The sequence below is a fragment of the Dipodomys spectabilis genome, unplaced genomic scaffold (assembly GCF_019054845.1).
Source record: "Dipodomys spectabilis isolate Male_0828 unplaced genomic scaffold, ASM1905484v1 ptg000083l, whole genome shotgun sequence".
NCBI classification, from domain to species: Eukaryota; Metazoa; Chordata; class Mammalia; order Rodentia; family Heteromyidae; genus Dipodomys; species Dipodomys spectabilis.
Genome location: NW_024870760.1, coordinates 3990347 through 4012488, shown reverse-complemented (window position 1 = coordinate 4012488; position 22142 = coordinate 3990347). Strand labels below are relative to the sequence as shown.

The window sequence follows — 22142 nt, the reverse complement described above, 5'->3', positions numbered from 1 at the left end:
AAAAGCTCCAGGTCCTAAGTTCAATGCAGTATAAGGAAGAGAGAAAGGGCAAAGGGAAGGGGGGGGCAAGGGGAACAAAGGGAAAGGAAGGGGAAGGACGTTAAGATACAAAGCGCTAAGCAGCTGTCAAAAGCCACACAAGTGATAATGCCACAACTGCAAGTCAGAATTTGATAGTGTACCTCGGTGTTTAAACTAAATCCTAGGGCCTCCTAATTGTTTATGCTGGTGTCTGTCTTACTGTTTCCATAGAAAAGTGTTCTTCTAGTAGCTCTGTGAAACCCAGGATGTAAGGGATACTCCAGTTGAACTAATCAAGCAACCAAGACTACACACCATACACCAGTAAGATACCCCACAAGCATTCTTGCACACCCATCTATTTATAAACACACCACAGCACACATGAACCACTTATGCATGTACAAGTTTTTACTATGTACTGTGACAGACACAGACCCACATGTGTGCATGCACATAGCACTTATACATACACAGCCATGCTTCTTTAGGCCCAGTGAGAAGCATTTAACATTTCTTGTGGGCCCAGAATATGGATATTCAGAAACACAAATCTATCCTTCAAAAAGTTGCTAGACTGAGAAACATTAACCAGTTATAAAGCACAAAATCTACCAAGTTGTTGGTCTAATAATATTTATACCAGAGTAGACTTATTCTTTGGTTAGTTTGGGTGTCTATGGGTAAGCAGATATACATTTAATGATAATTTGGGGAGTAGAGGGATAGACCTTATGTCATCTCTTTCTTTTTCTATCACACAAGCTGCCAGAATAGTATAGAGATTTTCAATCTCCAGTCCTATTAGGCAGATACTAGGCCATACAAATAAAAATTCATTCATTCCCTAGTCAGAGTTTTCTAAAGTGATCATTCATCTACTTCCTCAGTAAATACTTCCTAGGCCATATACCATACATTGTCCATGTTATGTGTAGGCTAAGGCTCTGACAGAAACCTTATAGGCATAGGCTTCTGAAAGCCATGCCTACAGGATACTTGATAGAAGGCTACTTTTAAAGTGCCTACTTGGTATGAAGGCTACTTTTAAAGTGCCTACTATGCACAATCAAAGCTCTGGCAGAAGCATTAGGACTGACAAAATATAAGCAGAGTCCCCACCTGCAAAGAGCTTGGTATCCTGTGGAAATTACACTGACAGCCCTTGAGAGAAGCACAAAGTACTACAGGGTTCCAAGAAGGAAAAAGTATTTCCGGTTTGAGATATAGTTAGGAAGAGTGACCAACTTGGTAACTGGAAGATGATCAAAACACCAAGACAGAAAACATCAATAGAAAGCCTGGCCTCTCCCTCCACTGGAAGGAAGAATGTATAGTTCAAGCACCTGAAGTTCAGAGTTTGGAAGGCTTGTAAGAAGTCTTCTGGGAAGCTGGATGGATCAGTCTGAGCTAGAGTTAAGGAGATGGGAGGCAAAAATGAGACTAGGGACCAAGACTGGCCCCTGGAGGTCAAGGAGCTACCACAGAGAAGGAAAACCATGGCTATCTAAGAAACCAGTGATGTACAGCTCCAGTGATCCCACAGGAGCAGACCACCTCACAAATGGACTGACTAACTTTGTATGCTTTAGAGAGAAGTCTAAAGAAGAAATGGGAAGATATGTTCACAGATCTGGCAGTGAACAGGTGATCCCTGGAAGAAGCTCAGAGAGCCCTGAAGTCAAAGAAGGAAGTTCAGGAAGCATGTGGGTCTAGGACAGGACCAGAAACCAGGCTGAAGAGTCAAGGTGACCAGGTCAGATGGACACAGTGGAAAAAGAATATGCAGAGGTCTGACTGGGAAGCTGATTCTCAGGGGTACTGAGGTCAGGACCTGAATGGAGACCAGGCTCAGCCCAACCACAATGTGAGGCCTGGAGCAGCCAGAAGAGTAGGGGAGAGAGAGGAGTACATGGCTGGTCTGTAGGTGGGCTCAGCATGAATAAGGTGGTAAGAGAGTACTTCAGGAAGGTGTCAGTAAGCAGTCAAGAACAAAGGGCAGGAATAAGCTGAGAAGGAATAGAGGAAAAGAAATCAAGATACCATGCACAGCTGTGAGGTCGTAACCACATGACTTCCAGGTGCTGTAACAAAGGCACGTTGAGCTTAGCCTACCCCCAAACCAAGGGATGAGAACAGAGTTGATGACTCAAGTAAGTTCTGAGCTCATTTTTAATCCAGCAATTTGTAATGACAAATTAAAAATCCCACTGGTTATGTCTAAAGGATCAATAGGAAACTACTGATTCTTAAATCCTATATAATATATACTGCACAGTGATCAAACTATTGATGGGATGCTTCTCCTTATAGAAGTATTTCCACTAATTAACTGGGCAAAAAAGAGCATTATGAGGAACTCATAATGACTGATAACATCATAGAAAGACAACCAGACACAATGTGCCTGCTGATGAACAACATTCATACCTTAATCTTTCCAATTCTCTAGACTTACCTACCGAGAGACAGGATGAGCATACTCACCAATGTCATGGGAAAGCAGTCAGGAAAATCCTGAGTGCCCATGTATGTCTGCAGAACAAACACATACACCTACTCACCAAAACTTACAGATGGAGGAAAAGGAGGGGGAAACAGAGGAGGCAGAAGGAGAGAGGAAAGGAAGGAAATGCTAGGTATAAGAGGAAACAGAGTAAAAACATTAAGGAAGAGCTGGGCACTGGTGGCTCATGCCTATAATTCTAGCTTCAGGAGGCTGCAATCTGAAGATTGTGGTTCAAAGCCGGCCCAGGAAGGAAAAGCTATGAAACTCTTATCTCCAATAAACCACCAGAAAATTGAAAGTGGTACTGGGGCTAGAGTGGTAGAGCGTTAGCCTTGAGCTGAAGAGCTGATGGACAGCGCTCAGGCCCAGAGTTCAAGCCCCATGACCACCAACAACAACAACAAAAATTAAGGAACATATTGACCCATGACAATACTTGGAACTTCTCTGGATCCTTATTAAAACAACTTGTAAACAGAATAAATCAAAATACACATTTATAGGACAACTGGAGAATATGCATTATAACAAGATATTTCAAGACATTAGAGAACTGTTATTGTTCATGCTTACTGAAATAATTAGAGAAAAATGCAGGTCCTGTAGTTGTGAGCTCCAGATGTGAATAGGTTTTCTATATGATTATGAATCTGGTACCAAAGCTCATAAACAAAATACATAGAAGGTGGGAAATTACCATCTTTAGGTACAGTAGAGATTAGTGACTGATGTTTAGAACAGGTGACAAATAAGGTGCCAGCTCCTTTTGGGGGGTGTAGAAGGTAATAAGAGCTGGTTTGGCAGGAAAGGCCATTGGCTCAGATTTAATATGTTGAATTTTATCTTATTTGGTTAATATCCTAAATGGCCTTGATGGGAGGAATTTCTCTCTGAAAAAGTCCTAAAGTTAAAATCTTGACTTAATTGAGTACCCTTCATTGACTTTAGTTCATTTGATTTTTTAAACTAAGTTTTATAAGGACACCTACAGGGAAAGAAGCACCTTCTACCTCCAGTAAGGATGGGAACTATCCTACTTTCCTTGAATCAGATTCTCTCAGTTAATTGGAAATTTTGTTGAAGCTGAAAGTAAAAGTTGTTCCTGTTGACATCTGGCTTCCTTTCAGGTCTGAGCTTCCTCCGCAGGTCCAGTGGCATGAATTCTTCAGCAGAGATTGCTTAAGAAACATCTGTTCTTGCAAGACTTTCAAAGTACATAGCTCTTTTCAAACTGCATAGACTATTGTTTCTGGAAAGTCAAATAAACTCTGATCTCCCGACCAACATGTGTACTGGGGCTTTGAAAATGTAGTTCAGTAGGAAACTCCAGCTAAGCAGAAATGGTGAGGCAGGGAGCTCACTGAGGAGAGCTGGGAACAGTGATGTCAGTATCAGGCTCCCAGAACAAAACAGACCTATATAGTAGGTGTAGCATTACATGCTAACTCCTCTCTGGGCCCAACCCATTTTTGAACTCTATCTCATGCTGTCCCAGTCCCGGCAGCCTCAGCTGTCAAATTAAGAGTTGTTACCCAGGCCAGGCACCAGTGGCTCATGCCTCTAATCCTCGCTACACAGGAGGCTGAAATCTGAAGATCATGATTTGAAGCCAGTTCAGGCAGGAAAGTCTATGAGACTCTTATCTCCAATTAACCACCAAAAAAACAGAAGTGGTACTGTGGCTCAAAGTGGTGCTAGCCTTCAGCACAAAAGCTCAGGGACAGAGCTCAGGCCCTGAGTTCAGCCTCATAACCAAAAAAAAAAAATCATTGCTCAAATTCCAGAACAGCATTACATTTACTGCTCTTTCATATTCATCCTGTTCCAGGATCTGACACTTAGTCTCCTCTACCCATCCAGTATGCCTCCTCCCTGAAGTGACTAGTACTACTGGTCCAGTAAGCATGATTTTCTCCATACTTCTGAACCACAAACTGCTGGGAACCAGCCAGCCCTCAACCTTGTATACATGTTTAGTTACTTTGTATGAGTGAATCTGAGATCCCTGACATCACCTTGACAACAGGGCCTATACTTCCCTTCATCCACTCTCCAAACCTCCTACCTCCGCATAATGCCTGGCACAGTGACTAAACAAGGTACTTAACAAATGATTTTATTTATATACTTAGTACTCAGAAGTATAGTATTTTGATAAAGCAGCTAAAGAACTGATATGAGAAAAGCTTGGAATTTATTCAGACAGCATATTGTCTCTTCAATAGAAAGATGCATACAGAAACTCTCCTGGGAGATAGTCAATGCTAACCCAGCATTCAACATCTGTGCAAAACCCCTTGGGGCTCATAGTAAAAAAAGTCAGCCTCAGTCAGTAGATCTCTGGCCATGGTAAGGAGCAGGTAGAGAAGCAGATGAAACCAGATGGGCCTAGATCTAGGTTCCAAAAACACTTTCTGAAGGTAAAAGCTACTTACAGTTACTATAGGGCTTCTGTGGTTATTAGTTCTGTTGACTATGAATAACAGTGAGATTTCCTTCTAACTTTAATTCATATTAAAGCTCAGCAAACAATCAAATGAGAGACAAATGAGAGACCAAGACATCTGAGCCTTGGTACAAAGCCAATGACACAAAGAAGTGATTCTAGCTCACTTAGAAATCCAAAAGATTCTACCTTGCTTCAACTTAAGGGCACTCAAATATCATAACATTGAATATTTCCTTTAAAGAGAACAAAATAGGTTCAAACAAACCAACTCTGTTCTTAAACAGGAACAGAAAGGAAGCACTGTTTTCTGGATACAGAATTTTATAGACAAGAATTCCTATCATAGTTTAATTTCTTCAAGGTAGAGAGGAAGGGGAAGCTTATTAACAGAGTTATTAGTCAATGAAAGGGACATTGTCCTTCAGCTGTAAAAATGCACTGCAGGTGATCCAATAAAAACACATATCACCTATTAAAACTTCACTGACATGTGGAAAGCCTCTAAGCTTTGTGTTACAAAAGTAAAAATATTTCTTATTTACTCTATACACTTTCTGGGCATGACATACAGCAGAGGATATACATTCACTCTATGTTAGACCATCCTCCAGACATCACTGATTGTGAAGCTGTATACCCTAAAAGCAGGGAAAAGACCAGCCCCACAAGCTGTTCTCCAGGTAACAAATAGGCCTACCTCTTCTTGATGCTTTGAGAGAGCCTAGGGAGGGAGCCCCCTAGGAGCAGTCACCAGCCAGGTCACAAGCCACCTTCACATGGCACACTTTCTATGGTAACTCCCTAAGAGAACAGAATTAGTAGAAAATATCCAGTACCTTTACAAATGCATTTACTTTTGGATGCTTTCAAACTTCTGTTACATATGAAGTGTAGCCCTGACATCAAAAACAGATGATAGAAAGTCAGAGTGACTCACAATCCCAAGAAATGGCCAAGCAATGGATGGACGAAGGGAGGAGAATGATTATGATATGATTTTATATGGGCTGTACTTTTAATATATTTTATTTAACTCATCCTAACAACCTTAGATAACAAAAATCATTCCCATTTTACAGGTATCAGAGTATAAGCCTTATAGGGGTTCAGTCACTTCCTTATGCTAAAACTTGAACACAATCTGTCCTGAAGCAACAGTCATGATCTTGCCCTTTTGGTATTCTGACTCCTGAATCTCCAACTTTCTTAAAAGAGAGTTCATTTTAGCTCTTTCATTTTAGCTCTAAAGACAGGTTCTAATTATATTTGTAAAGTAGACATCAATACTTTGCCAATAGGATCTTAAATTTCTCTGGGAAGGCAAATTTCCATCTATAGATTTACCTGCTTTGCCTAGCTTTAAACAGAATTAAAGCATTTGCAGTTTTAGTGAGTGGGAAAGCTATCTGGAGATATGCTTTTAAAACTAGCAAAGAATAATGATGAGAAAAAGAAGGGGTGAAAGGAGAAGGAACTAGAAAGGAAAAGAAGCAGGAAGACCTTAATGGAAAAACCATAAAGTAAAGAAGAATTATCTTTAAGACAGTCAGTGAAAGACTGCAGCACAGAGAAGTTTGGCTGCTTACTTTCCACACAGAACTCTCGATTTCAGTTGAGGTACCACAGATGATCATAGTAGTCTCTTCATAGTTTATCATGTTTTTGTTTGCTGTTTCTCAAGTCTGGAGAACCAACACAACAAACACCCTTTATGTTGTTGCTCTCCTTACCAGACGCCCTTGGCTGGGGTATAGCTGTCCCAGGTAGTATTCCCAGAAATGATTCTGGCGCTCAACTGTGCTGATGAGGGCACTGTAGCAAGGAGGGAAGTGTCAGGACCAGGACCCTTGCCTAGCCATCTGGCTAGAAGAAGGCATATCCTAAGGATATCTTACGTTTTAGTGGTGGAGCTCATGAACATGGTCCCGTTCAGAGGAAAGGCACATAAGAAGGATTCTTCTATGTCCTGGCCTGCTGGCATGCTACCTGTTAGTCCTTCCCACCCTGCTCCCAGTTCCTCATTTCCATGACCTCTCACTCTCCTCTCATGGGTCCTCTCCACACGTTGGTTCTAGTACACTCACAACATTAGAGTGCAAGAGCGCTGAGATGGTCCAGACCTAGAGATGCAGAAGCCACTGGCCAGATTACACCTATGGGAGTCCAGCTGTATTACACAAAAGCTCCCACACAAACACAGTCTGAGAAAACATAAGCTAATGAATACCAGGAAAGCAATATCTTTGAGAAATGTCATCTCAGTAAATAGACATGGGTCTTGAAAAACACTCAGTATAAGAAAATGCAAATGGACACAACAAAAATTCTTGAGGAAACAATATTCTTAGATTCTTGAATTTAGCAAGTATCTAAATAGCAGACTTAAAGTTCACTATCGTACAGTAATTTTTAATTACGTAATATGTAGCTTTTCCCAATATTAAAACACAGTACTAATAAAGAAAATAGCTTTTGTTCTTAAATCTTTTCCCAGTTGCACATTTGCAATATTAGTAATTATGCAGTATAATTTCCATAGCAAAAATGTTTTAGTCGTTGCCCTGCATCTTGCATATACACTTCTCTAATTTGGGGAGGGGAGGGGAAAAAACAAAATCCTTAAATAAGGATACAGGCTGATCCATTGTAACAATGAGATGTACAAAACATTATGTTGAAAATGAACTTTACAACTTCAGTGGAGGGGGGGGCTAGTTGTAGAGATGGGAGGGAAGGGATGGTAGGGGGAAAACAAAGGAGGAGGCAACAATACTCAATAGGAAATCTACTCATTACCTTGCTCATGCAACTGTTAACCCCTCTGTACAGCATTTTTACAATAAAAAATATGTACAAAAATAATTTTCCAAATTACATTTTCATTTATGACAAGTAATTTCTTTGTAGAAATCGAGATTAACCAGTTGTTCACATAATGGTCAAAGTCTGAAGTTTGCCTTCTGTGTTTATGAAAATAAAATAATATCCAAATACAAAAAAATGTTTTAATCTATATAGAGTATAATGTCTGAAAATAATCTCATTAAAAGCAAGGAGAGAAGTTAATGGTATCATGAAATAATTTTAGTAAGAAGACCCCATGAAGAAGTTGGTCAGTTTTCTATCACTGTAACAAGACTAAGGTTGAGATAAGTTAACCTGAAGAGAAGAAAGGTTTACTTTGCTGCCGTTTCGGAGGCTTCAGTCCTTGGTCAATTGGCCCTATAGCAAGACAGCAAGTCACAGTGGGGCACGTGTGGTGGGACAAAGCTGCTCACCTCCTGACAGCCAGGGATCCAAGGGAAACAGAGAAAAAACGATGCCTTTTCCAATGGCATGCCATCATATGACCAGAAGACCCTCAACTGCACCTTACCTCTGAAAGGTTCCACCACCTCCCATTAGCACTTTGGGGACCAAACACTTGGGCCTTGAGGATACTTCTCTAAGGCACAGCAAAAGTCAGTATGAAAAACATTCTCCCTGTAGGTGTGCTGCTGCAAAAAGGTTCTCACCTTCAACCCACTACACCTGGCCCAAGGAAGGATAGAAAATAAGCTACTTGTCCTAAATTGCATCCTTTTTCCTCCTTTGTCATAAAACCATGAGTTCAAAACCCAATGGATTTCAACTTGCTTTTACTTCTTCAAATGCATGAAATGCTCAAAGCCTCAGCCTTGGGAATTAATACATATAAATATCTCATACAAGTTGTTTTGCAACCAAACAGAAGCACGTGATTAGAACCTTTAGAAGTCTCATAATTTTTTTCTATTTTCCTAATTAATTATGGACTCTTTGCATATCTATCATTTCCCATTTAAAATTGCTTCTGAAGTGATACATTGTAAAATAATTCTGTAACACTAGGTGACTTCTTGGAATTAACCAGTACTTCTCAGATAGGCATCAAACAAAACAAAGCCACTGGCCATTTAAAATAAGCTATCATTTCCTACTATTATACTTCTGCTTTTTATCCTAAAAAGAACACATTTCTTTTGTGAAATACAAGTGCCTTTGACCAGAAAACAACATCCCTTCCATAGTCCAACAACCCCACCACCACCTATCCATCTTAAAAACACCACCTGACATAATGTCACCAAAATGAGTTGAGGACTTACAGTTGAAGATTCCTGGAGGTGGATGCTCAGTCACTAGGAGACAGTTTTCTTCATCACTGTTGTCCCCGCAGTCATTCTGTTGGTTACAGACCAGTGAACCAAGATACAAGCATTTACCGCTGGTGCAGGTGAATTTGCACTCTGAAAAAGTACAATACAAAGCATGGAGCAGTCAATGCCAGCTTGGTGCTCTTGAGTTGTTACTGTTTTCTGCTTCTTCCACACATTTGTAGGCCATGGGAACTGAGATTATCTGGAGATCTCAAGAAACTAAACTAAGAGAAGGGCTATCTGAAAAGGTCCTTTCTTCTTTGAAATATATAAGATGCTCATGCAATTTGCAGGGGTACTCTGAAAACTGAGAAATGCAGTTCCTTTCTAGGGTCTGCACTGCAAGCCATAGATGCAGTATTCTATCATTCTGCTTGAAAACTACCTTGGCAGTTTTCCACACCTCCCAGGATAGAGAAGCAATGACAGAGGCACCTAGCAACTCCAGCTTGATAAGGGAGGCTCAGAAATTTTACCTGTTCTAAAATTCTGGGAAAACTCCTTAAACCATTCTGATATTCATTCCTCTCGTGCCTAAGAAAAAGCAGTTTTAATCACAGCATGGGTAACATTGATTTTTAATGTAAAACATGAGAAAATAATGTGTTCTACCTAAGGAGCATTTATGCCAATGGTGAGAAATAAAAATAGTATACAGCCCACATCCAAATCCCAGCAGGCAGCACTGAACACAGGGTCCCTGAAAACTGTACAAATCACTATTTGAAAATGGCATTCACTCAGGACTTTAAAGTAAATTTTCAATTTTCAGATATTGCTAACAGTTTAAGCAATTATGCAACATTTATCACTGATCATGTGTATCTTATATTGACTATCATCTTGCATCCTGTGATTTTTCTCCATAGAAGCTGGGAGAATTCACACAAGACATCCCACTTGTTAGATGGCCAGTAAAGAGCCATAGGAAGAGTCCTAGACCCCCTTGTTGGCACTGTCTATCATAGCCTCTTCAGTTCTCTGGCCTTGATTTCATCAGTAGCACAGATTACTATTCTCATTCTATTCAAGCTTGGCCCACCCTGCCATATAGCCTATTTCCAAATCTGGTTTTGTGTACATGTGAGACTCATTTGCATTGAGCATGCCTACATGCATCAAAGGTCTCTAAATAGTTTATTTCTTATTTCAACATTATTCTGTAAAGGTTTGTGCTACTAATTTCCTTAGAAAACTTCTTAATGAAAATAATAATGTGAACTCATTAAATCCTAAATTCACAAAAATTTAAATTTTCTCAATAGTTGGTTGTTAGCCCAAATCAAACTACAGATCTTTCATTATATAACCACTGGAATTAAAACAGACTGGACAGAAAATATCTGAATTTACTAGAAACTAGATGTGAATAGAAAATATCAGAAAATTGCTGTCATGCTATTAAGCACTCAAGAATAGTACAAAAATCTGGACTGTAATTGCAGGCCACACACAGTAAAACATCTGTCCAAGTTAACCAGACTGGTGTTGATCGAGGCAGGCTTTCAACTTGATCCTACCTTATCCTTGAAAACTTTCTCTATCTACCATATTGTACAATTCAATAGCCTCACCCATAAATATTCTTTTAAAACATGGGTTGCTGTGATATTCCAAACAAATTAAATATGCTAAGAGAAAGGCTCTCATCTCAGCCACACATGGGAATCACGTAAGTATCTTTCAACACTATCGAATGAGGCCTGGGTCCCAGCCAAATCCACTGCTCTTCTTGGCTCTAAACACAGCCTGGATGGCACAAGTTACCAGAGTGATTCTGATGGACACTCCAAAACTGAGAAGTAGATAATTCGCTGATAGTAAACCCTTCTTTGGCTAATAATATTTTATAAGAATATTTACTTGGTACTTTGTATTTGGTAATATATAAGAAGGAAAACTGAAAACTAACTTCCAATTTAGCAAGTGTTTAGGTAAATCATGGGTTGAGAATGCAGCCACTAAATCTTTGTTCTTTCAATGAGATATTTAGGAAACTTTGGAACCAATGAAGTTTTGGCTCCTACACTATGTTTTGACACACCAGTACCAGAAGATATCCTCAACAGAGTAAAAGTCAAACAAAACAAAGAAAAAAGAAAATATTTTCCCCAATTTTTGTGGAACTTGAGGATTTTTTGCCAACCCAGAAGTTGAAGGAAATTAAGGATTAAACATTAAACACATTTTAGTGACAATATCATGGTGATTTCAGATGAACAATATCAGAGTGGAAAATAGCATAAGCAACTTAGGAAATACTCATCGTCCCTGGCCATAAAGTAAATGCAAATAAAACAAGTCCTAGATTCCATCTCACTACAGTTATATTGGCCAACATTGTGAATCTGAACAACAAATGTTGGCGAGGATATAGGGGAAAAGGAACCCTATTGCACTGCTCATGGGAATGTAAATCATTCTGGACAGCAGTCTGGAGTTTCCTCAAAAAACTAAACATAGACCTGCCCTACAACCCAGCCATACTATTCCTCAGCATCTACCTAGAACATCACAAGCTAGGATACCATAAAGACACTCACACATCCATGTTTATCACTGCCCTATTCACAATAAGCAAGTTAAGGAAACAGCCCAGATGCCCTACAATAGGTTAGTGGATCCAAAAAATGTGGTATCTATACACATTGGAATTTTAAACAGCCATTAGAAAGAATAATATTAGGTCATTTGCAAGGCAATGAATAAATGTAGAAACAATCTTTTTTTTTTCTTTTGGTCCGGTTGTGGGGCCTGAACTCTGGGCCTGGGCGCTGTCCCTCAGCTCTTCAGCTCAAGGCTAGCGCTCTACCACTGAGCCACCTTCTCAGCCCCACAACTCATGTTAAATGAGGTAAGCCACCCTCAGAGAGACAAGTGGCACATGTTTTCCTTGATATGCAGAAAATAGATCTAAAATACAATAGGTCATGATAAATTATACAAGTATTCACACACAATGAGACCAAAAGAGGATATCCTTAGGAGAGAAAGATGAAGGTGCAATACCAATGTGCCTTGGGTCATATAAAATAGTATTTATTGAAATGAACTCCAGGAAATGGAAACAAGAAGTTTTTTCTTCATTGTTGTTTTTAATGTACTATGTGAAGTTATTTCTCTTTTCTTTTGTTTTTTTTCCCCCCACTTTGGTTTATCTCCTGTTGTCACCGTATTTGATCTTGGTACCCTATATCTTCTATATATGTTTATCTGATTTGGGAAAAGGTAGGGGAACAACAAAATAGTGAGACAAAGGGCAAAAGGTGAATCAATATAACAGCAATACTCACAAGACAGTATGTTAGAAATGAATTTTCCATCCCCCAACAACAAATCCTCAAAAAAACAACTGCCCAATAAATAAGTGGGCTAAAGACTTAAAGAGAAACTTCTCTGAAGAAGAAAGAAGGATGGCCAATAGACACATGAAGAAATGCTCAACCTCCCTAGCCATAAAAGAAATGCAAATCAAAACAACATTGAGATACCACCTCACTCCAGTTAGAATGGCAAAAATCAAGAACTCTAATAACAACAGATGCTGGAGGGGATGTGGACAGAAGGGAACCTTACTTCATTGTTGGTGGGAGTGTAAGCTTGTTCAACCACTTTGGAAAGTAGTATGGAGGTTTCTCAAAAGACTCCACATAGAACTCCCCTATGACCCAGCAATCCCACTTTTGGGCATTTACCCAAATGTTTACAAACAAGACCACACTAAAGCTACCAGCACAACTATGTTTATTGCAGCATTATTTACCATAGCTAAGATCTGGAACCAACCCAGATGCCCCTCAGTAGATGAATGGATCAAGAAATATATATATATATATATATATATATATATATATATATATATATATACACACACACACACACACATATACACAATGGAATTCTATGCCTCCATCAGAAAGAATGACATTGCCCCATTTGCTAGGAAATGGAAAGACTTGGAAAAAATTATATTAAGTGAAGTAAGCCAAGCCCAAAGAAACATAGGTCCCATGGTTTCCCTTATTTGCAATTTCTAGTCAAGCAGAAAAGGTCAGATAAGGTGATGTTAGGGAAATGAACCCTAAGATATGTATTTAAATGTTTTTTTTCATGCATTTGTTTCTAACACATTTATAAGATTATTTCTTTGTTGCTTTGTATGTCCCTCCCCCACGGTATAACCCCTGCTTTCACTGTATTTGATGTCCCTATAATTTGTGGAGGGGAAGGGGAAAAACAAGTCTTTTAAATAAGGATACAGGTGGACCCATTGCAACAATGAGAAGAACAAGTTGTCATGTAGAAAACGAACTTTACAACTTTGGTGGTGGCGGGGGAGGATTGGGGGGGGTGGGTAGGGGGAGGATGGGAAGGGATGGGAAAGGTAAACAAAGGAGGAGGCTACAATGCTTGATAAGAAATGTACTCATTATCTTGCCCATGTAATTGTAACCCCTCTGTACAGTATTTTAAAATAAAAAATAAAAAAATAAAAAGAAATGAATTTTCCAACTTGGCGGGGGGGGGGGGGGTGAGGAGAGAAGATTGAGAGGAGGGAAATGGGAGAAAAATGAGAGAGAGGGTAACATTGTATGACAAGAAATGTACTCATTACCTTACTTGTGGAACTGTAACCCCTCTGTACATCACCTTGACAATAAAATTACATTTAAAAAATATAAAATAAAATTTAGGTTCAACACTGAAAGAAAGAAATGTACTCTTTATCTGACTTATATAACTGTAACCCCTCTGTGTATTACCTTTATAATAATAAAACAATTTTTAAAAGAATGAGCAACTCAAAGATCTGTTTTGTCAAGAACCACAGATTTTTAAAAAATCACCTATTATATTTAAATCATTTCTTTTTTAAAAAAAATTAGCTTTTTTTATTTTTATTTTTTTGGTCAATCATGGGACTTGAACTCTGGGCCTGGGCGCTGTCCCTCAGCTCTTCAACTCAAGGTTAGCACTCTACCACTTGAGCCACAGCACCACTTCCGGTTTTCCAGTGGTTTATTGGAGATAAGAGTCTCACAGACATTCTTGTCCCGGCTGGCTTTGAACCGTGATCCTCAGATCTCAGCCTCCTGAGTAGCTAAGATTACAGGTGTGAGCCACTGGCACCCAGCAAATTAGCTTTTATATAGTAGTACTAGGTTTTGAACTCACAGTCTCATATTTGTCATGCTGATGCTCTCCTGATGAGCCATATTTCCAATTCTGTTTCTTGCTGGTTATTCTTAGGGTCCTGTTAAATGCTCAGCCATGTTTTTGAGCCACAATCTGTCTACTTTAGGCTTTTCATAGTTGCCAAAATAACAGATCAGCACCTGAGCAATGTATGATCCTCCTACTTTTAGGCTTCCTTCATAGCTGGGATAACAGGGGCAAGCCACCATGTCTAGATTTCTTTCATGGAGAGGAAGTCTCACAGATTTTACTGCCTAGACTGACCTAGAATCATGATCCTTCCAATCTCAGCCTCTCAAGTAGCTAGGATTATAGGCATGGGTCCCCCGTAGGGGTGGGACTGTGTGGGGAAGGGGGGAAATAGGACTTTTAGAATTAAAAAAAGGCATTTCCTTTTGCCCATTCCCTAATTTCTTACCTAAAGTGGCAGAGTCAACAACAGATTTATAATCAATATTTACACTTCCAATAATAATAGAACTCTCGCCAATTTTGGGGTCTTCTTTCTTTAGCTTTTCTACATACCTACATAAAGCTTTCAATGAAATTTTCATGTCTTAGATTGACTTAGAGATTCAGTCCTAACTATAAGAAGCTGGAGGTACACTGGCCCCATCCTCTAATCTCACTGATGAGGAAGGAGTCCAGTGGGGAAGACCCTGACTTATTAAAGCTGGGGAATGAATTTCCTGTAACAGAACATAAAAACTAAGAAAAAAAAGTCATTCTAATTATGTACAAATAATACTATCCACTTCGGTATATCATGTGAGAGAAGACAAAGGAAAAGAACAGAGTCAGAGCATTTCCAAAGCATTTTGTTTGCTTTGACCAAAAAATAGCTTTTAGGAGTCCTGAAACCAGGAAAGAAATAGAATATTCTGGCATTTTGTATGAGTTCCAGACTTAAATATTTATAGAGTTTTTAAAGAATATCCTATACCTCAGTAATTTTAACTTAAAAATCTGAATTTGAAGATGAATGTTCAATCCTGACTTCCAGGAGAACAAATATTCCTCACAGGAGCTAAATTTAATCTACATGGTAGAGTTAACATTCTATTAGTTCACTGTTTCCTATACTCTTTTAAAGCCTTAGTTTTCACAGATACAATCTCAGTAACAAAATAAAGACCTATATATAATATCTCAGCATTATATCTCAGCTGTAAAATCAGCCATTTTATGTGAATTGGCAAAGTAGTCTATGTTAGTTATTTCTGTTAAAATTCATATAGCAACACTGACTCATTTAGTTCACACTTCTACCATTCACAGACCTGAAAACTGAGAGTTATTCTGGCTCCATCTTTGCTGACATTGAAGTCTATGACTTGCTCTCAGTAATAGGTGACTTTTAAAAGTACTTATACTGTGAATAACAGAGTGGTCAAACCTAGCTGTTAGCAAAATGTAAGCAAGTCTCTAAAATTAGTATGAATAATTTTACCATAACCAACATATGTTTATATTTCCCAGTATAGAAATCACAATTTTCATATTGACATATATAAATCTACCCTACAAGGTACAAGATTTCCTATAATAAAAATAAAGTTTGACAAAGATGGAAAACATCCCTCAAAAGATAAAACACTATCAACTAAGCAATGCAGGTAAAAGGAAGCAGAAAACCTGATGAAAGAAAGAGTACTGGTTGCTAGTACTGGTTGCCACTACAGCTATCAAGGAACCGAAGGCATGGGCATTATCATTGGTTGACACACATCAATGTTAAGATAACCTTAGATACTAATTTGATCAAAAAAGGAAAAGGGCTTCCATAGTGTTATCCGTTGGCCTTTAATGAAGTTGGAATGTTGGAATAATTAGCACACTGGAAGCCAAAATAAAAGCATTCACAAAGTAATGATTTAGCTAATTCTGAAAATAATGCCTTGAGAATCCTCAACAACAAAAAAGGATAAATCTTATGGTAATTCTTAAGAGCAAACTTTTGCCAGAATGTGAGTTATATTGGCAATGATATGCACATACATTCTACTATGAAAATTTTCAAGGTATATTTATTGTATAACTTGTAGGAGACCTATAATCCAGTGTGCAATCAACATTCATCTCTTCTGGGAACCTGGAGAGGAAAACGTAGAAGCTTCTCACATCTCAGCAAGCCTGCATGGCCAGGGGCACACTCCGTCAGAATGCAGAACACAGGCACCAGCTTCACTAACAAGTCTCTGACCTCACTCAAAGACAAAGCTGACGTTGCCAGTCATAAATTTGGAGCAAAGAGGAATTTAATTTGAAGGTTTATATTCTGTGTAATGAATTAAGTTACCCCCACAAGCATTTAATAAAAGTCACATCTTAAGTGGTACTGCTGAAACCATAGATGTCCTTCAGAAAGATGACTATAACATGATAAAAGGATTATTTACCCATGTAATAAGATTAACATAGAAGAGTCTCCCAACTGAATATAGAAATCAATTTTTAAAAATCTCAATCCATTTTATAATCTAGCCAATCACTCTCATTACGGTGCTGAAAAGATTATCTTCATGTGTCTCAAAATCTCTGAGAGCTATAAGTTAAACATGTATAATGTGCTCTTGAAAGTCCAATAGTCTGACAGGATTTAGACTTCTAGTCCTACAATTACCCTTGGGAGCATCTTGAAAATTTTATCTAACTTCCCATCAAAAAACTACCATTTTAAAAGTCAGTAGAAGTATATTAAGACTCAAAATGGCACATTATAGCATGCCTTTTTCATATTTAAAACCAAGGAATTAATTTAAATTGTTTCCATGGTTTTCTCTACATTTAATATGAGAAAGGTATTCTTATTAACTTCTTTTACAGTATACTAGACAGTACTAACTGGAAGTCGGTAAAAATCATCTTTAAAAACCTAAGGAACAAAAAATAGGACAAGCAGTTGAAAAGTATATGTCCTATACATAAATAATCACTAGTTCTGGGTACTAGAGTCACTGATTACTTTTTGACTTCTTGTGAATTTTATGAATTGTTTTATAACTAGAAAAAATAAAAGCCTATTTTAGTGGCAATAGTTCTATAAATACTATGTGTAGAATACTATATCCATCAACATCACAGTTTTAATGACACTAACAAAGTGCCTAATTTCTTATGACATCATCTGAACAGGAATGCCAGTACACATCCTTCTACTCCCACAAAGATAGACACATTTCAGTTACATTTCCTTTTATTTCAAGGAATTGGAATTGAGCATCTCCATGGGTGGGTTACTATTAGGGATACCACTTGATAAGGACACTGCCTAGGAGTGAGGTGACTGAGCCAGCTATGAAGTCACAGAAGTACTGAGAAGTCATTTAGGCTGTTTGACTATTGTAACTTCTACTCTGCTGAAGATCAGAGACATTCATGGATTTTGAGCTCAAAGATGGACACACTGTGACATTTAGCAAATTATCGTATTATAATACAGTGTGTGCACACACAGAAATGCATGTATGTATCAGAAAGTCTATCTCAATGGATTCATGCAAAGGAAAAAGAAAGCAGCAAGCCTTCTGGTCAAGATACATACATAAAGGCACAGGATGGGGCACCTAACTTGCATTCTTATAGGATTTGTCTGTGATATGGGAATAGACCTTGGGTCAGACATCCAGTTGTGAAGAATCTTGTATGCCTTGCTGAGTACTATTAAGGGTTCTCAATCTGTAGGCTATAAATAAATGCACTTAAATAGAAAAGGAAGCTGGAGCATTTATCACACATTCATCAAGACTAACCTCACGGGAGAAGTTGGAGGGAGGGCAAATGGGAGAAAAATGAGGGCGGGGTACAGAAAATGTACTCTTTACCTTACATATGTAAACCCCTCTATACATCACCTTGACAATAAAATTAAAATAAAAAAAGAGGCAAACCTCACATAATCTCATGATTTTCTCTACTAAGAAAACAGCAAGCCAGGCACCAGTGGCCCATGCCTATAATCCTAGCTACTCAGGAGGCTGAGATCTAAGGATCATGGTTCAAAGCCAGCCCAGCAGGAAAGTCTGTGAAACTCTTATCTCCAATAAACCACCAGAAAACTAGAATGGCACTGTGGCTCAAGTGGTAGAGCACTCACCTTGAGCTGAAATGCTGAGGGACAGCACCCAGGCCCAGAGTTCAAGCTCTATGACCAACAGAGGAGAGGAGAGGAGAGGAGAGGAGAGGAGAGGAGAGGAGAGGAGAGGAGAGGAGAGGAGAGGAGAGGAGAGGAGAGGAGAGGAGAGGAGAGGAGAGGAGAGGAGAGGAGAGGAGAGGAGAGGAGAAGGAGAGAAAGAGAAAAGAAAGAAAACAACATACATCACAAAACCTAACAACTCTAAGCTGTCCACAAACAGGTGTCCTTTCTGTGGCATGTGGGGGTGTGAGGATCATCCCAGCTGGTGGAATCAACATAAAGATCCACAGGGATTCACAGCATAAACCTGGGCTCCCAAATGGGGATAAAAGTAATGATGTACCCATTCTTCCTCTTTCCCTCTAGTCAACCATTTATTCATTCATTCATGCAGGCATGAATGACAAGTCCTGAACTACTCCAGGCACCAAAACAGAAGTAAACAGAAGACTATCCTGAGACTCAGAAACGGAATTTTCTCCATTTCTTATGCTAAATATGGTTTATCCTCAAATAAGAATTTTAATTGCTACATTTTTCATTGACAATATTGTCAGGGCTAAATCATTAATTTTTAATGCTTCATCTGAGCATTGAAGTAAGCTACTGAGACCCCAGGGTCTCCAGCAGAAAATGGAGGAGGTGGTCAGGAAAATTCTGGAAGGTATTCTCAAATATATATATATATATATATATATATATATATATCTGGTTAGACTTCCCTATTTCATTTGGAATACTCATTTCTAGTTAAAGAGTCTGAAAAATATTATTTTTTATTTTATTGCAAATGTGATGTACAGAGGGGTTACAATTATATAAGTAAGGTAATAAGTATATTTCTAGTCCAACAGTGTTACCCCTCCATTTTCTCCCACTTCACCTCACCTACCCTGACTTTTCCCCAAGTTGTAAAGTTCATTTGCAACATAGTGTCTTCTGAGCAGCCCTGTTGCATTGATTCACCCTTTGTCCTTTGTCTTACCATTTTATTATTCCCCTTCCCTTTCCCAAGTCAGATAAATGTATATAAAAACACAGACTACCAAAATAAAAAACAATGACAACAGGGGATAAACCAAAGGGGAAAAAAAGAAAGAAAAGAGATACAACATTTTTTAAGAAACCTCTTTTTTCCATATCTTGGAGCTCATTTCTATTAGCTTCATTTTATATGGTCATATGTACATAGCTATTGAGCTTTTGTGATCCTCTGCTAGGATTATTCCTATACATACACTAATTATTACAAATGAGGGAAACCATGGAGCTTATGTTTCTGTGGGTCTGGGTTACTTCATTTAGTATTATTTTCTCCAAGTCTTTCCAGTTCCTTACAAATGGAGTGATGTCATTCTTTCTGAATACTAATATATATATATATATATATATATATATATATATATATATATATATATCACTTTTTCTTGATCTATTCACCTACTGAGGGGAATCTGGGTTGGTTCCATGTAAATAATGCTGCAGTGAACATAGCTGTGCTGGTAGATTTAGTATAGCCTTGTTTGTGATCATTTGGGTAAATTCCCAGAAATGGGTTTGCTGGATCATAGGGGAGCTCTATGTTTAGTCTTTTGAGGACCTTCCATACTGCTTTCCAGAGTGGTTGAGTCAGTTTACAGTTCCACCCCAACAGTGTAGTGGTGTTCCCTTTGACCCCATCCCCACCAGCATCTGTTATTATTTGTTTTCTTGATAATGGCCATTCTAACTGGGATGAGGTGGAGTCTCAATGTTGTTTTGATTTGTACTTCTTTTATGGTCAGACATGTTGAACATTTCTTCATATGTCTATTGGCTATTCTTATTTCCTCTCCAGATAAGTCTCTTTGCTTACTTTTTAGCCCACTTATTAATGGGGTTGGTGTTTCTTTGAGGATTTGTTATGGCGGGGGAGGGGGAGGTGAGCTGATCCAAAACTTTGGCAAAGTTGCAGGTTATAAAATTAACCCACAAAAATCAGTAGCTTTATTTGTATGCCAACAACGAGAAGAATAAGGCTAAAATCAGAAAAACAACTCCATTTGTAATAGCCTCAAAAAAAGAAAACACCTAGGCATTAACTTAACCAAAGAAGTAGAGGACTTCTCTGATGAAAACTTTAAAAACCTGAAAAGGAAAATTAAAGCAGATTTAAGAAAGTAGATAAAACCTCCCATGCTCCTGGATTGGGAGACTTAACATCCTGAAAATGCAATACTGCCAAAAGCTATCTACAAACTCAATGCAATACCCATCAATATCCTAACAGTATTATTTAATGAAATAGAAGAAGCAATCCAAAAATTCATGTGGAATAATAGAAGACCCTGAATAGCAAAAACAATCCTTAGCAGGAAAAACAGTGCTGGAAGAATATCAATACCAAACTTCAAACTCTATTTTAAAGCCATAAAAACAGCTTGGTACTGGCACATGAATAGGCCTGAGGGCCAATGGAATAGAAATGAAGACCCAGAAATGATCCCACAGATCTATGATCACTTAATCTTTGATAAGAGAGCCAAAATCATCAGATGGAAGAAAGACAGCCTCTTCAACAACAGAATTGACTATACATGTGCAGAAAACTGAAGGTAGATACTTATATATCATCCTGCACCAGAATCAACTCCAAATAGATCAAAGACCTCAAGGGAAGAGCAGATACCCTGAAAGATTACAGGGAATACACTAGGGCTCCTTGGCACAGGTTGAAACTTCCTAAAAAAAGATCCAGAAACACCATAAATCAAAGAAAGGCTGGAAAGCGGGACTGCATTGAAATGGCAAAGGACAAATCTGGCAAGATAAGGCCCACAGACTGGGAGAAGATCTTCACTAGCCATATAACAAAGTCCTCATATTATTATTATTATTTGGAAGAGTCTCTTGCTATTGTAACTCAGGCTAGTCTAGAACTCACAATGATCCTACTGCCTGGCCTTCCTAAGTTCTGGAGTAGCATGCACACATTGCCAGCTCCCTCTACATTCTATGTTATCATAGTTCTTGCCATTTTTGTTGTTGACAAGAACGATTTTTGTAGTGCTGAGATAGAAACCAGAGCTTCATACATGCTATGTACTAAATTGCATCTTTAAGTCTCTCTTCAATTCTACAATCCATGATTCCATAAAATGTTAAGAAAGAAATTTTAAAGAATGAAATCCAACCATAATCCACTGGTATTTCTGTTCTTGCTCTTAATTATTCTAAAGAGTATCCAAATGACAGGCAATCCTGGACATTTTGACACATACTGATTATATTAACATCATCTCTATAAGATCTTTCACATCAGCATACGAATGTGTTTTGAGAACTGGTTTCTATATCTTCAAAAATTATTCCTTGCCCCAGTCCCCATTTCTTTGCTCCTACAACTTAATACCACAAACAAATTATCTTTATTTTATGATTCTCCCCTAAACAGGTTCCAACTAGTCTGGCTCTCATTGCACCAAAGCAGCTTGTCCAGACTACCAGTGACTTCCATGTAAACACCAATATGGCACATAAGACCTCTTCTTGCTACTTTATAGTTGCCCCAGCTGATCACTCCTATAGCAAGGAATAAGTTCTCCATGGGCCCAGGGATCCTGCCCAGAGACACTGCCATTCCTTCTCAGTGCTTCCCATCCTCTTGCTCTCTTT

At 38.5% G+C, this 22142-nt stretch overlaps 1 protein-coding gene across 2 annotated transcripts in view; it reads right to left on the bottom strand.

Annotated features, from left to right (window-relative positions):
• Ldlrad4 (low density lipoprotein receptor class A domain containing 4) overlaps positions 1-22142 on the bottom strand; it is a 347246-nt gene that overhangs the window by 194705 nt on the left and 130399 nt on the right. For both annotated transcript variants that reach the window (XM_042683674.1, XM_042683673.1), the window contains exon 3: positions 9107-9247. In XM_042683674.1, coding sequence (XP_042539608.1) covers positions 9107-9247 — 141 coding nt within the window. The remainder of the gene's footprint in view (positions 1-9106; positions 9248-22142) is intronic.